A 16,924-nucleotide genomic window follows, 5' to 3' on the forward strand; every position below is an offset into this window, starting at 1 on the left:
ACACAACTGCAATGAGGGCCTTAAAGGGAACCTACCACCACGAATCTACCTATAAAGGTAGATCGGGTGGTAGGTGGATGTATGGGACGTGAGGATAGCTCTTTTTAGAGCTAATCCTCACGTCCCCGCTAGCGTAGTATAAACTTTATTGCCCTAATATGTTAATTTAATTAAGCGGCTACCGGGGCGTGGAGTAGCCGAGCACGAGGCTACACAGCGCGGCTACTCCACGCCCCAGTAGCTGCTTTCCCCCGCCTACCCTGTGATCTTCGGCGCGCAGCTCCTGGCAGCTGCGCGCCCTCGTCCGAGAAGCCGGAGTTCTGCGCATGCGCAGTAACTCCGGCCTCGTTCCCGAGATCGCGCATCTTGACCGGAGTTACTGCGCATGCGCAGAACTCCGGCTTCTCGGACGAGGGCGCGCAGCTGCCAGGAGCTGCGCGCCGAAGATCACAGGGTAGGCGGGTGAAAGCAGCTACTGGGGCGTGGAGTAGCCGCGCTGTGTAGCCTCGTGCTCGGCTACTCCACGCCCCGGTAGCCGCTTAATTAAATTAACATATTAGGGCAATAAAGTTTATACTACGCTAGCGGGGACGTGAGGATTAGCTCTAAAAAGGGCTATCCTCACGTCCCATACATCCACCTACCACCCGATCTACCTTTATAGGTAGATTCGTGGTGGTAGGTTCCCTTTAATCTGGTCACACAATTTGTGGCCAGATCACAGTCCCCATAAAGGATCTATGGCTCCTGGTCACGCTGAGCGCTTGGATTTCTATGAAGGGGTGAGGATTGGTTCAAACCAGAAATTTACATACACTATATAAAAAGACACATGCCGGTATACATGCCTTTCTCACTTTCTGACATGAAATCATAATAAACCTTTTCCGTTTTAGGTCAATTAGGATTACCAAAATTATTTATATTTGCCAAATGCCAGAAAAATGATAAAGTATTTTTAAGGCATTTTGTCACTTTCTGCAAAGTCAATATTTACATTCATTTCATTATTATTTGGTACCATTTCCCTTATACTGTATGATTGGATCAAACTTTTTGGATATCCTTCCACAAGGTTCTCACAATAGTTGGTAGGTATTTGGGGCCCACTAAGCCATGTTTGTATGCCGCCTTGCTTGCACCTACCTTTTCAGTTTTGCCTATAAATTTTCAATAGGATGGAGCTCAGAGCTTTGTGATGGCCACTCTAAACACTTTAACAGTATGGCAGTAGCTTCCAGTCATTGTCTATTTGCCCATTTGCTCCCAAGCTGTAATAATAATACAAATTCTTTATTTATATAGCGCACACAGATTACGAAGTCTCCCCAATAGGGCTAATCTAACCTGCCAGTATGTTTTTGGAGTGTTGGAGGAAACCGGAGAAAATTTACGCAAACACAGAGAGAACATAAACACACCTTTCAGATGTTGACCTGGATGGGACCTGAACCCAGGACCCCAGCACTGAGATGTATCTTCCTCGCCGATGTCTTGAGTTGCTTGAGTTTGTCACAAAATGTTCTTTCCTTATGATGCATTTATTTTGCGAAGTTCACCAATCCCAACCACACAACATTCTCCGTTTCTCCCCCAAACATAACAATGATCATTTTGGCCAAACACTCAATTATAGATTTGGCAGACTACAGAACATGTTTCCAAAAAATTAAGATATTTTTCCTGTGTGCATTTGCAAACATTGATCTGTCTTGTTGTGTTTCTTTTGGAGTACCGTGATTGCTTCTTCCTGGCAGAGTGGTCTTTCAGCCCATGTAGATACAGAACTTGTTGCACTGTGTATAATGACACTCTTACCAGCTTCAGCCAGCATCTTCTCAAGGTCTTCTGCTTGTGTTTTTGGGTTGATAAGCACATTTCAGTCTAAAGCGGACTTGTACTTGCATTTAATTCTTTGTACAGATGAACAAGGGACCTTCATGTATCTAGAAATTGCACATAGCATGTCCACAATACAGAGCTGAGTTACAGACGCTGCTTAAATATGGAAGAAAGGCAGGGGGAAAAGGACATAGGAACATATTTCTTAAAAAAAATTGATATATTTCAAAATTGCAACTCAAAAAATTGTTTAAACTTTCAGCGCATCAATGCTCAGCCTAGATCCATTTTGCAGATAGACTATTACGTTGGTAAAGTCTCTACAGCTTTGAATGACTGACGATAACAGGGAAATTTGGAGACCAGTTCCCTATTATTTCCTGGTTTACCAGTTGCATAATGCTATTCTGTTGCTGGTTGCTCCCCTACTATTGTTAGCATGTGTGCAATTTCTCTGCAGTGCCAGGAAATGAAGTATTACCCAGCAATGTCCGTGACTTGTGTAGTATACCGTATTTTTCGGATTTGAGGCGCACCATCAATACATGCCTACTAAAACATCTGGGCTCATATATAAGGCGCACCTGATTATAAGGAGGAATGACCAGCAGGTGGCAGACCTGTGCACAGTTCAAGGCAGCTGTTGTCTGTAAGTACGGTTCATATATAAGGTGCACTGGACTATAGGGCACTCCTTTGATTTCCGGGAAAATCAAAGGATTTTTTTGTGCGCCTTATAGTCTGAAAAATACGTTAAGTATGTATTGGGTCAGTCTGATAGACAGAAACTATAAGTAGCTACTTTTTGCCTCTGTTATTAACCGGTTCACGACTGCCCGCCAGTCCCGGTGAATGGAGAGGGCTCACGGGCTGAGCCCTCTCCCTAGCCGGTAAGTCTTTGCTGCATATTGCTATTGTTATCCCAGCGATCACTGCCGGCAGCTTAAAAAAAGATGGTGGCGCATGGGCCCCGGCATCTTGCCTAGGATCGTCGCTCCCCGTGACGTCATCGAGGAGTGGCGATCCATGACAGCCTCAGGTCTTCCGAAGACCCGAGGCTGTCTCGTTTTAATCCCTTCATTACAATGTGCCATCAGCACATTATGATGAATGAGGAGGAAAATCCCCATATACTGCCATACTGTAGTATGGCAGTATATGATCGGATCGATCAGACAACCTAGGGTTAAAGTACCCTAGGGAGTCTGAAAAATAGTAAAAATAAAAAAATATATAGTAAAAAACCTAAAAATTCAAATCACCCCCCTGTCCCTAGAACTGATATAAATATAAATAAACAGTAAATATCATAAGCACATTAGGTATCAACGCGTCCGAAAATGCCCGATCTTTCAAAATATTTCACTGCATTTAACCCATAACAGAATATAGCGGCCAAAGTCGAAAATGGCACTTTCTTGCCATTTTGAAAAATATTTAAAAAATCTATAAAAAGTGATCAAAAGGTTGTACAGTCCTAAAAATGATATAATTGAAGATATTATCAAATGTTACAAAAAAATGACACCACCCACATCTCTGTAAAACAAAGTATAAAAAAGTTATTAGCGCCAGAAGATGGCAAAATCAAAAGAAAAAAAATTGTACAGGTGGTTTTAATTTATGTAAATGTATGAAAACATTATAAACCTATACAAATTTAGTATCCCCGTGATCGTACCGACCGAAAGAATAAAGTAGACATGTCATTTGAGGGGCACAGTGAAAGCTGCAAAATACATACCTCTCCAAAGGGGCCCTGAAGGCTCCAGTTCCTGGTTTCCAACGTCACATCCGAATGAATGGGCACAACAATCACATGCAGAATGGCCATGACATGAGCACTGGAGACCGATGGCTAACAATGGAGTTGCAGATTTTAAAGTAACCCTGTCCCTTTCATAAAAGCAGAAAACCCCTTTAAAATGCCAGTGTTCCTTGGGTTTGCAATTTTACTTTCCCATGCTCCTGAGTGTAATATAAAGTGCTACCCACCCAACCTTACTCCTATATTGCAGCATACAATGCTCAGTTACATTTAGGGTTGCAGACAAGTAATAAAGTGGTCTGCCCCTTAACAGGTGATATTTTTTATTTTTTAGAGTGAAATGCTGGTTTATTGTAATATTATAGTCCTATGTGTTGCAAACTGACTCTTTATTGAACAGCAATGACTAAATTGACAATAAAACATTTCCAGACATTCTTTCTAATGCTCATATACTATGTTAATGTTCCTTCTAGACTGGCTACTCATTCATCCTCTTGGATCATGGATTTACAGTATTGGACATATAACAACATCTAAGCCAAGAAACGTCTTAACTCCTGCATTGAATCCTGCCTTGTCACAATGAGTTCCAATCTCTGGGGTCAAGAGAAAAGCAGCTCCTCCTATTGGGAAGAACGGATTTTTTACCTACTGGTCCAGGAGTGCAGTTTACTTGACAAGCAGACCCAAAAACAGATAAAGGTTCCCCGGGGGAGTATTGGACAGTTTGTCCAGGAGCGGTCGGCGCACAGCAGGAGCATCCCATCCAAGAGCAAGAAAGTACAGATTGCCCTGAAGATCTTGGATCAGACCCATACACTTGTCTTTGTGGATGACAAAGATGTGATTGAGATTACGGAGAAGTTGGCTGAATTGCTGCTGGCTATTACAAACTGTGAGGAGCGATATAGTCTATTCCGAAATAAAGCCAGGCTCTCCAGGGCCTTACAGATTGAGACTGGGTCCGCAGTAAGGGTTTTCCTCAGGCCTGGAGATGGACATTACCCTGGCGTTGTGCGATATAGAGGACCATTGTTACCAGAAAGATCTCTCACTGGAATTTTCTTTGGGGTGGAGTTATTGGTAAGGTTACTTTTGCATTAAATTTTCCTGTATTTTCAACAGCATAGTGTATTTTCTGCCAATTTTTGAATGTTTTGTTATTTCTTCTGGAAATGCCTTGTATTTTACAGCTTACATTGCCTTCTGCACAATGCCCTATAATATGGCCAGTTACTCTGTGTCAGTCGGGAAAACGTGAGATGAGTAGTTATTGGCGGCACTGGGTTCTGACATTTTAGAGTGGACTGTGTTCCATATTAGCCATGTGATATTGGATAATGCAGGACACGCTTCCCTGTGCTAGAATCTGGATTAGATTGACCCCTATTTATATAAATATAAGGACTAAATAATACTGCCCTGGTACACCACCATACTGTACCGAACAACTCCACCAGGCCATGATTTCATTATCCTCTTTGTGTCAGTGGGTTATTGGTGCCTGAATGTCTGGGTCAATTTTTGCAGTTCTGCTCTTAATTGACAATATCTTTGGAACAGCTTCACATATCATAACAAAGTTACCTTGTTTTTTTACATGACATGAGACTAACTTGATAGAATCATTTTATTAATGGTAGATTTTTTTTCATATAATTAGCAAATAATGGAAAATGTGAAAAAAATGCCTTGTCATTTTTACGCATTACAATTTCATTAATAAGCTGTTAAATTGTTTAAAGTTTTACCAAAATATGTTATAAATATGTACAGTGTCAATTTCCAGTTTCAGAGAGAAGGCAGAGGGTGCGTGTACCTAGTGTATCTTCTGCAGTTCCTTATGTTTTCTGCCTCCCGCTGACTGGTTGGATGGTGGATTACTTCAAATGGTCATATGTCCTGGTGCTATGGTTCAGAAGATATGACTGTTTAAATTTAAATACAGGCGGTCCCCTACTTAAGAACACTCGACTTACATACAACCCCTAGTTACAAACGGACCTCTGGATATTGGTAATTTATTGTACTTTAGTCCTAGTCTACAATAAACAGCTGAAACAGTTATCACAGGTGTCTGTAATGAAGCTTTATTGTTAATCCTGGTTCTCATGACAACCCAACATTTTTAAAATCCAATTGTCACAGAGACCAAAAAAGTTCTGGCTGGGATTACAATGATAAAATATATAGTTCCAACTTGCATACAAATTCAACTTAAGAACAAACCTACAGACCCTATCTTGTATGTAACCCGGGGACTGCCTGTACTGTAATGGCCTGTATATACATGTTATCTGCAAGGGGCAGGTGCAAATAGGATGTATATATCCATATGGCAGTCATGAAGGGGCTAAAGGGGAATTCCAAGAGATGCCTTGAGCATAATATTTCTATAGTCATTGGGGAATGTCCTAACAATATAAAACAGAACTTTGCAGGAGGCCTATAGTAACTATAATAGTCAGTAGGTAACTTTTGGATGCTTTATTTTTGTCACACATCAGGAAGACGGCCGTGGTCAGGGATTCACAGAAGGATCCTACCAGGGAAAGCAGTTATTCCGCTGCGATGAGGAATGCGGTGTCTTTGTAGCTCTTGACAAATTAGAACTGTGCGAGGAAGATGATGATGAACTAGAAAGCGACTATGCATCTCCAGTAGATACCAACACCACAGAAATCCCTCCTTTGGAGATAAACTCGAGAGTCTCCCTAAAAATTGGCGAAAGTATGGAATTTGGAACTGTTATTTTCTGCGATGTGTTACCTGGGAAAGAAAGTCTTGGGTATTTTGTAGGTGTAGATATGGTAAGTTTTATTTTTTAAATCTATGATTGGTATTGTTTATTTGCACTTAAAGGGAACCTACCACCACAAATCTACCTATTGAGATAGATCGGGTGGTAGGTGGATCTGTAGGACGCACTTTTTTGATAACTTTTATTAACAGAATATGTAAATTTTCTAAAGCATCTAATGGGGCATGGAGTAGCCGGAGCTGAGGCTGCACGGCGCGGCTACTCCACGCCCCAGTAGCCTCTTTGTTCCTCCTACCCAAAATCTTTGGCGCGCAGCTCCTCGTAGCTGCCCATTTTCATCTGACAAACCTGCTGTCTGCGCATGCGCAGGGTATTTTGTAGGGCCTGCTGTTCTGCGCATGCGCAGACAGCAGGTTTGTCGGACGAGGATGCGAAGCTGTGAGGAGCTGCTCGCCGAAGATTTCGGGTAGGAGGAACAGAGAGGCTACTGGGGCGTGGAGTAGCCGCGCCAAGTAGCCTCAGCTCTCCATGCCCCAGTAGCTGCTTTAGAAAATTTACATATTCTGTTAATAAAAGTTATCAAAAAAGTGCTATCCTCACGTCCCATAGATCCACCTACCACTTGATCTACCTTTTTATAGGTAGATTCGTGGTGGTAGATTTCCTTTAATTCAGTATGTACCTGATAATTTTATGCTATTTTCAAAAGCATTGTCTCCCTTAAATGGCTTTTACTATGAATTTTTGTTATCCTTTATCCACAATCTAATAGTGACTACTACTGATCACAAGAACTGTTCTTACTAATTAATTTAGGCAGCAGGTCAAGTGTTCTGCTGCTATGGCTAGTATTGAATGGAGCAGCAGGACATATGCTTGACCTGCTGCCTAATTTTATTGGTAAGATCAGGACCCAGATTCTTGCGATGGGCGGGGGTCCCAGTAGTTGGACTACACTGTTCAGATTACTATCATGTGGAAAAAGGATAATAATATCTTGTAATAACTCCTCAGTCTCTCAGTACAGTATATAATATTTTATATTTTACATATTATTCAACACTCTAGAAAGATATAATTTCCTGTCCTTTGCATTGAAAGTGTTGCAAACTGTGCCCCCCTGGTATTGTTGAACCCAATTCACATGATGGGTGCAAGTCCTTTTTCTATGTGCTTGGCTCTATTCAGGACTTTCATAGAAGTCAACAGAGATGCAGATCATGACATAAGAATGACATTCATCACCAGGCAGGATAGGGGATCAAGGGATAAATGTGGGTCCCAGAAGTTTGACCTGAGCACATCAGACACTTTATACTAGGATGAATATATAAAACTAACTATACCTGCTCATATACCAGTTGCTATTGCAGTAAAGATGATGGGCTTTACTTGCTAATGATTTTTCATTCCATGTTTTCGCCATTGAAGTCGAATCCACTAGGCATTCTAATATAAGAGCGGGAATATGTTAGTCATCTGGTGACTGAGCAAAACTACTGAAGCTGTGAAAATGGGATATGTGATATACTTGTAGTATATGCACTGTGTATTCTCTAGAACAGTGGTGGCGAATCTATGGCACTGGTGCCAGAGGCGGCACTCGGAGCCCTCTCTGTGGGCACCCAGGCCATCACCCCAGCATGAAGTTCAATAGACAGAACTCACAGAATCTTCCTGCAGAATCTTCCTACAATGATAGATGAATTTGCCCTCCTCCTTTCAACTGCATTGGTGTCCTTAGGAGGCTGAACGATTGAAAGTTGTCAAAGAACAAGGAGAAATAAATTACTGCTTAAATTGCTGCGCTGGCACTTTGCAATAAATAAGTGGCTTTTGGTTGAAGTTTGGGCACTCCGGCTCTAAAAGGTTCGACATCACTGCTCTAGAATAAGCCCATCCGAATATAAGCCAAGGAACTTAATTTTACCACAAAAAACTTCGCCCAGTATATGACTAACCAACCCACCCATGCCCCCACTATGTAGCCGGCCGGCCCACGGCCCAGTATGTAGCCATTCTGCCTGAGCTCACCAGGCCCCCCAAGCACATAAAAAAAATAAACTCACCACTCACCTTTCTGACACCCCTGTGCAGGTTCTTTTCATTCTTTCATTTTTTTTTTTATAGAATCAAAATGACTCGTATGACTAGTATAAGCGCTGTGTAATTTTTTTCAGCACATTTTTTGTGCTGAAAACTCTGGTAAAATATTGCGGTATTCAACTTAGCTGCTGGTGTCCTAATCAGATACTGCGTGCACCCAATGCACCCATCATTGACAGCCAACTTTCCAGATTTAACGTATTGAACGCTGCACTGGGTCAGCATGTGAGCCTGTCTTCCATTTATCTGGTACTTTGGGGACAATTATAGAACCTAGTTTGGATATCCAGCAGTAGGACACTTTGCCCTTATTCTCTGAGCAGGGAGAAGTTGATATAATGCCATGGTTGGCCATTTCTGACTTGAATCTACCAGAACTGATATTGGTTGGTGTTACCAGCTTCCCACTGTGGCTTTTACAGGAGAACCCCCCTCCTTGATGTCCATATACCCTGACGGATATTGGCTGTATTCCCATTAATGCACTGCTCTACTTGAAGCTAGCCCCTTACATTTTTGCACATCCAAAGTACAGAAATGTATACTGTAAATGTTCTACGTATGTTGCTTTTTTCATAGCCACTTGTGTGCGATGTTTTTTGTTACTTTGCCATGAGCTATTTTAGTTGCCCAGTTTGTCTGCAAAATTATAGCTGCATCAGTGTTACTTTAGTCCCAGCTCCCAGTGGAAATGTTTATTCTAGGTGGTGTCACGGAAGTGTGGTTGACCGAAAATGAGCAGTTCTGAAACTTTCTTGTTTATAACCAGGTAGTAGGGAGTGAGCACAGTGCAGCTGCCTCATACTATGAGACTGGATACTACTTACAACTGACAGGCTGGGACAATAGCTATAATGGGATTTCGCTAGAAATGGATTTTGTTTTTCCTTCCTAGGACAATCCAATTGGAAATTGGGATGGCCGATATAATGGAATCCAGCTGTGTAGCTTTGCTAGTGTGGAAAGTACTCTCCTTCTGCATATCAATGATATCATCCCAGGTAGGAATATTTTGGAAACCTTGCTTCCTTTTTCCACACTAGTGCTTTCTTATAATAGGTCTTGGAGTAATTTGGGAGATCAGTGATGCTCTAAATAACAGTAAAGATACATTAAATTCGGGCTTGTGTTTTTTATTTTATCTTGTATGTTTTTGACACATTACATAATAACATGTGTAGTGTTCTACTATACCTTTACTATACATGTGCAGGCTCAGAATAAGTTAATAACATAAAAAGGAATAGCAAAAAACCTCCACAGATTCTTGTTGGTTCCAATTCTATTGTGGGTCCCAACCTCAGTCACTCTAAATGCAGGAACCCATGGTAACCTGCTTTGATTGGCAGACATGTGGTAAGCAGCAGGACCTCGGTACAGATTACAGGTAGAATTGTGTTTATTGATCTAGTGTAAAACTGAAGCTCTCCCTGGTGGCCAACAGTGGGAAATGCCAATAAAAATACTCCCAAAATCCATTACATTTACCAATTTTGTTTAAAGTGGTTGTCCACTATACTTCTTTTAAAAAAAATGTGGGCATTATGTATAAAATATATGTAAAGAACATATTTGAGATATTTAAAAAAAAAAACAAGTGTCTAAATGTCAAGACATTGTCTATTTCCAAGACTCAATGACTATAAACATTAAAAGTTAAAGGGAACTTGTCACCAGGAGACCCATTTTAGCTCAGCCCCACTCCTCATATAGCATAGCACATACACTGCAAGAGTTTTTACAGAAAAAAAGATGTTGTATAGTGCTTTTCAATTCAATATGCCCTGTGACTAAGCCATTCATCACCTGGGAGTGTCTATAGAGGAGTGGTTCCCCCTCCCTCAGGAAGCTGCTCTATCATGTGTCCTTTACAAATATATAAAACGCCCATCACCTAGCTTAGCGACGCCCCCTGTAGTATCCTACTTGCAGACACCATCAATCAATGTTCCGTTCATTGTCATCAACCCTAGCTGACCGGGTTAGGCTTTCTCACACCTGCGCAATCAGCATGCCTAGCAAGCGGCGTCGTATAGTATTGCACAAGCAAATGAATGTGGAGACCGTGCGCCCCGGCTCTGCTTTATCTGGGCTTGTCTGGACATTCTGAAGGATGCTGAACACGCATCACCACCATTAATCTTAAACATTTTAGTTCTAAAAATTTGGGTTTTTGCAACAGCTATTTCAGTTTGATATATCAAATAACTGATGGACACAGTAATATTTCGGGATTGAAATGTACTGGATTGTTTATTGTACTAACAGAAATATGCAATAAAACAAAATTTGACAGGTGCAAAAGTATGGGCACCTCAACAGAAAAGTGACATTAATATTTAGTAGATCCTCCTTTTGCCTCTAGTCGCTTCCTGTAGCTTTTAATGAGATCCTGGATCCCGGATGAAGGTATTTTTTTTACCATTGCTCTCTACCAAAACCATTCCAGTTCAGTTTGATGGTCCCCGAGCATGGACAGTCCGCTTCACATCATTCCACAGATGTTCAATGATATTCACGTCTGGGGACTGGGATGGCCATTCCAGAACACTGTAATTGTTCCTCTGCATGGATGCCTGGGTAGATTTGGAGCGGTGTTTTGGATCATTGTCTTGCTGAAATATCCATCCCCGGCGTAACTTCAACTTTGTCACTGATTCTTGATCATTATTCTCAAGAATCTGCTGATACTGAGAGGAGTCCATGCGACCCTCAACTTAAACAAGATTCTCGGTGCCAGCATTGGCCACACAGCCCCAAAGCATGATGGAACCTCCACCAAATTTTACAGTGGGCAGCAAGTGTTTTTCTTGGAATGTTGTGTTTTTTGGCCGCCATGCTTAACGCCTTTTTGTATGACCAAACAACTCAATCTTTGTTACATCAGTCCACAGGACCTTCTTCCAAAATGTACCATGTGAAATTGTACTTCTAAGCTTCAAATACCGAGCACCAGCTCAGCACCATGCACATGACTGTACCACCGTGCGCCGAAGCTGCTTCACATATAAAGATTACAAAAGTGTTTAAACTGCTATACATCGGTTTATGAGAATAACGGAAATATGCTCCGGCAACAGCTTTACCTGAGCTGGTGCTCAGTATTTGAAGCTTAGAGCAATTTCACATGGTAGGTTTCCTTTAAGGACGCAGACATTTTACAGCTTAAGGCTCAGCCCCATTTTTTGGATTCTGACTTGCGTCGCTTTTTTATGGTTATAACTTTTGAACACTGTTACTCATCAAAGCGATTCTGAGATTTTTTTCCCCACATGTTATCCAACATTTACCACTAAAATGAAGTAGAAGTTTTGCGTTTATGAATGATGAATTTTTGGAAAAATTTGCCATTTTCGAAATTCAAAATCACCGCGTTTTCAGGCAGATAGATTTACTACCTAAATAAGTTGCTGAATAACATTTCCCATATGTCTACTTTACATTTTCATAATTCTTGAAGTGTCTGGATAACTTATTTTGATGTAACGCGGCTTACAAATCGAATATCGATTTTCTGTATTTTCAGAATTGACCATTTTGGGGATAAATACAGTTTTGAATGAAATTTAACATCAAACCTCCCCCATCCTGTATAATCAACCAATTTTCCAATCTGCACCTCTCAAACTATCAGAAACCGCTTTTAGGAAGATCCATTAACCCCTTGAGATCTTCATTGTAATTGAATCAAAATGGACGTGAAATTTAGAATGGTCAAATTGTGCCGGTTATACGTTCATTTAGCCCTAAAATTTCCAAAAGATAAAAAGAGAATCCCCACCATACAATTTGTTCTATAATTTCTACAGAGTACAGAACCCCCCCTCATGTGGCCGTTACTTGTTTTATGGGGCACATCGAGGTGCAGAAGGGAAGGAGCACCCTGCAGCTGCCAGGATTATAGTTTTCTCGTTGCCTCCTTTTGTATGCTATAAAATTTTCGCTTTTTCGTTATTTGGGCCATGTGATGGCATTTTTTTTTTGCGGGGTGAGAAGCTTTTTTCAGTGTTTCCATTTTGGGGTTGGTATCACCTATTGTTGAAAATTTAGGAACTCATTTTTGAGGACAGGAGTAGAAAAGCATCAATACTGTACTTGATTTTTGACTTTTTTTTTTTTTTCATGTTCACCGTTTAGCCTAATAATCATGTTATCTTTATTCTATGGGTCGATACGATTACGGAGATACCAGACTTGAATATATTTTGTTACGTTTTACTAAATTTGTCAAATAAAACCCTAATGTGGGAAAAAATCTATCATTTTTGCATTGCCGTCTTCCAAGTGGCATAACATTGTTACTTTTTTGGCTACAGAGCTGGTTGATGGCTTGTTTTTTGCGGGACATGTACTTTGCACCAGGATCATTCTGGAGTATATATGTTTTTTTGATCACTTCTTATTGCATTTTTTGTAAGATTAAATATGTAAAAATGATAATTTTTGGCAGGTTTTTAATTTTTTAACAGCATTCATCCGTCAGGTTCAATAATGATTTACTGTTATTCTACGGGTTATTACGGATGCAGTGATACTATATATGTGGGGTTTGTGTTATGATTTAGCCTTTTTTGGGGGGTTAATGTCTCTTTATATGTTATGGGGCTTATGGGCATTTTTATCGATTTACTACTTAATTTTTTATTGAATAACTTTTTTTTTTACTTTTTCACTGTTCCCAACATGGGTCATGAACAAGCAATCATCTGATTGCTTGTTCATGATAATACTCTGCAATAGTTTCATAGTTTATAGTTTATACGGTTGAAAAAAGACACTTGTCCATCAAGTTCAACCAAGGAAGGGAAGGGATTGGATGAGGAAGGGATTTAGGGGAAACAATCCTATATAACATAACCATCAATGTTATTTAGGTGTAAAAAGGCATCTAGACCCTTCTTGAAGCTCTCTGCTGTCCCTGCTGTGACCAGCGCCTGAGGCAGGCTATTCCACAGATTGACAGTTCTCATAGTAAAAAAGCCCTGTCGCTTCTGGTGATTAAACCTTGTTTTCTCCAAACGGAGACAGTGCCCCCTCGTCTTTTGATTTGATCTAATCTGAAACAACTTACCACCATATTTTTTGTATGGACCATTCATATATTTAAATAAATTAATCATGTCCCCTCGCAGTCGTCTCTTTTCCAGACTAAATAAATCTAGTTGTTTTAATCTTTCCTCATAACTAAGACCCTCCATACCCCTTATCATTTTTGTGGCTCTACGTTGAACCCTCTCCAGCTCCAGGGCATCCTTTTTATGGACCGGTGCCCAGAACTGAACAGCATATTCCAGGTGTGGCCGAACCAATGCTTTGTATAGTGGTAATATTACATCCCAATCACGAGAGTCCATTCCACTTTTGATACATGACAAGATCCTACTAGCTTTAGAGGCAGCTGATTGACATTGCATGCTGTTATTCAATTTATGATCTACTAGTACCCCCAGGTCCCTCTCAACAAGGGACTCTCCCAGATTTACTCCCCCAAGGACATATTTTGCCTTTGGATTATTGGCCCCCAGGTGCATAACCTTACATTTATCCACATTAAACCTCATTTGCCAAGTGGATGACCAAACATTCAGTCTGTCCAAGTCACCCTGCAGCCTATGAGCATCCTCCATAGACTGTATTACAATACTCATGTATTGCAGGATATTAGCAGTGTCAGCCTATGCACATGCATAGGTTGACACTATTCCCGAAAGAGGACGTCACAGGCGCCATCTTTCAGGCACTGCCAGCAGGCACCTCTGATATTTGGGGTCCTGATCAGACCCCAGAGTCGCCATAGCAGCAATAGCCCCCTCCCCCCCCCCCCCCCGAAAACGGCACAGGGGTGCCGATCGTGGGGGAAAGACCCCCCCAAAGGCATGTTAAAACACCCGCGATCGGGGCCCCCTTCGACTGAGGGTGTTACACTGGGGTCTCGGCTATGTGTCGGCACCCCGTGTTTGCCAATGGCATCATGTCAGCGGAGCGGGAAGGGGTTAAATACCTTTTCTCATGATTGGATACATCTGGCTATGAAGTTCAAAGCGGTTACCAAACCAATTAAGTGTTTCAGTAAGTCAGTAAAAAGCACATTTTCTGTTAGTACAATAAACCTCATTTCAAACATTGAAATATTATTGTGTCCATCAGTAATTTGATATATCAAACTGAAATAGCTGAAAAAACCCAAATTTTGATAACCAAAAATGATTAAGATTAATACGGGTGCACAAACTTTTTCATATGACTGAATATAGCCAGGGTCTGCCCCCTTATTATATAGCCAGCACCGCCCTATGCTCAGCCTATTAAAAACAAAAAAACCCCTCTGTACTCACATTTCCAACGCCCCCCCCCCCCCCCATCTCCACACAGGTCATTTACTGTCTTCTGAAGCTCTATCTCCGGGTCCCCACACTCTGCCATAGCATATACCATGATCAGGGGCGGATTAAGGTTGGTGGGGGCCCCTGGGCGCAGAATATGGTGGGGGGCCCCCATTTAATGTAGTCCAGACAGGGAACAGCAACCGCTGCACACAGCTCCCCCAGCAACCGCTGCACACAGCTCCCCCAGCAACAAATATACAGTCCCCCCTATATTAACTATATACAGCCTCCCTATAATAAAATTGTTCTCTCCTTCCATCGTTCCCCCGATGCGTGACGTCCTCCTCCTCCATCGCGGTGTCAAGGTGGATGTAAACAAAGATGGCGGCACCGTGATGTTGCGGCATTGTGACATCACACGCTGCCGCGGCAGGAAGCCGCCGTCTTTGCTGAAGTCGGATCATATATGGCAGAGCAAGGAACTTATTGTTCCCTCGCTCTGCCATAAACTAAAGCAAGGACACCGGCGGGCATTCGGCCCGCCGCCTAGGCCAGATAAACAGCTGGCGATTCGGCCGGTCATGCGACCCGGGTGCTCATGCTCGCGACCCGGGAGCCCCCCTTATGATCCGGCCCTGACCATGATGTCAGCTGCTTGGCAGCGCACACACTATGATGTCGGCAAGCGGCTAACATCATGGTGTGTGCAAAGCAGCATGGACCAGAAGACGGTGGTAGAGCTTCAGAAGACCGAAGAGGACCTGCGGGGGACGTTGAAAGGTGAGTACAGAGTGTGTTTTTTCACAGACTCGAGTATAAGCCGATTAACCCCTAACAAACCTGGTCCTTTTTTGTTTTTTCATTTCCATTTTTCACTTCCAACCTTCAAAAATCTAACTTTTTTATTTTTACACTTAAAGAGCTCTGTGACGGCTTTTGTTTTCTGCTTAGCAAATTGCACTTCATAGTGCAATATACCATGCCGTTTACTGGGAAGCGGGGAAAAAAAATTCCAAATACAGTGAAAATGGTGAAAGGGTGCTTGGATTTTACAGCTTTCACTGTGCGCCACAAATGACATGTCTACTTTATTCTTTGGGTGTGTACGATTACGGGGATACCAAATTTGTATAGGTTTTATAATGTTTTCATACATTCACAAAAATTAAAACCACCTGTGCAAAATAGTTTTTTTTTTTTGACAATGATGTCAGGTGGAGCAAGGATCGGCACCAAAATGGGCGCCGCCATCTTTTTGAAGCAGACGATCGATGGGATAACACAAGGGATCGGTGCTAGCACTTATCGGTGTTACGGGAAAGTCTTTGCTGCAATATGCCCGTGAGCCCTCTCCATATACCCGCACCGACATGCCCCATACTATTAGGGTGTGCTTCGGGAATGTGTTAAGGGTTTTTCAGCATATTTTTTGTGCTGAAAAACTCAGGTTCTATTCGAGTATATACCATATTTGAAAAGGACACACGGAGGAGCAGTTTCCCGAGGTAGAGGGATAAACCGCTCCTCTATTAAGCACTCCCAGGTGACAAGTGCCTAGCCACAGAGCATATGGAATTTAAAGTTACTATATAACATATTTTTTTTTATAAAACCTATTTTTTATACAAAAACTATTTGGCAGTATGCTATATGGTAACTAGGGGTGTGCTAAAAATGAGTCTCCTGGTGACAGGTTCCCTTTAAGTTTTAACAATAGTCCAGGTATGGACTGTACTTTATTTGCCTTTGGCAATTTCTGAGAATAATATTTCTGAAAATAATAAAGGCCCTGCTGTTACTTTAGTCCTATGTTTTGGTGTTCTGATTATCAGTTGGAAGCACTGGTACATTTTATCATATTTTATATTTCCATTGCAGAATCTGTAAACCAGGAGAGAAGGCCTTTAAAACTTGCCTTTACGTCAAGATGTGGAAGTGAGAAGAGCCTATCCAACCACAGCAAACCAAAGGCCTCAGGTAGCATGTAATTGTCCTTTGGGATTTTGTCAGCAACAAAATAAAAACGCTAAGATCCAGAGTTATAGTGAAAAAACACAAATCAACACAATATATCTTGTCACTTGTGGAGTGTAGCCTTGTTTTTCTGTCAGGTAGAAT

The 16,924-nt window shown here is 41.6% G+C and overlaps 1 protein-coding gene across 3 annotated transcripts in view; it reads left to right on the plus strand.

Moving 5' to 3' along the window:
- The window catches only part of CYLD (CYLD lysine 63 deubiquitinase), a 57,572-nt gene that overhangs the window by 6,463 nt on the left and 34,185 nt on the right, over window positions 1-16,924 (plus strand). For all 3 annotated transcript variants that reach the window (XM_072117695.1, XM_072117693.1, XM_072117694.1), the window contains exons 2-5: window positions 4,087-4,696; window positions 6,121-6,423; window positions 9,376-9,481; window positions 16,685-16,783. In XM_072117695.1, coding sequence (XP_071973796.1) covers window positions 4,196-4,696; window positions 6,121-6,423; window positions 9,376-9,481; window positions 16,685-16,783 — 1,009 coding nt within the window. In that variant the 5' untranslated portion in view covers window positions 4,087-4,195. The remainder of the gene's footprint in view (window positions 1-4,086; window positions 4,697-6,120; window positions 6,424-9,375; window positions 9,482-16,684; window positions 16,784-16,924) is intronic.

Source organism: Engystomops pustulosus, chromosome 7 (genome assembly GCF_040894005.1).
Source record: "Engystomops pustulosus chromosome 7, aEngPut4.maternal, whole genome shotgun sequence".
Lineage (NCBI taxonomy): Eukaryota > Metazoa > Chordata > Amphibia > Anura > Leptodactylidae > Engystomops > Engystomops pustulosus.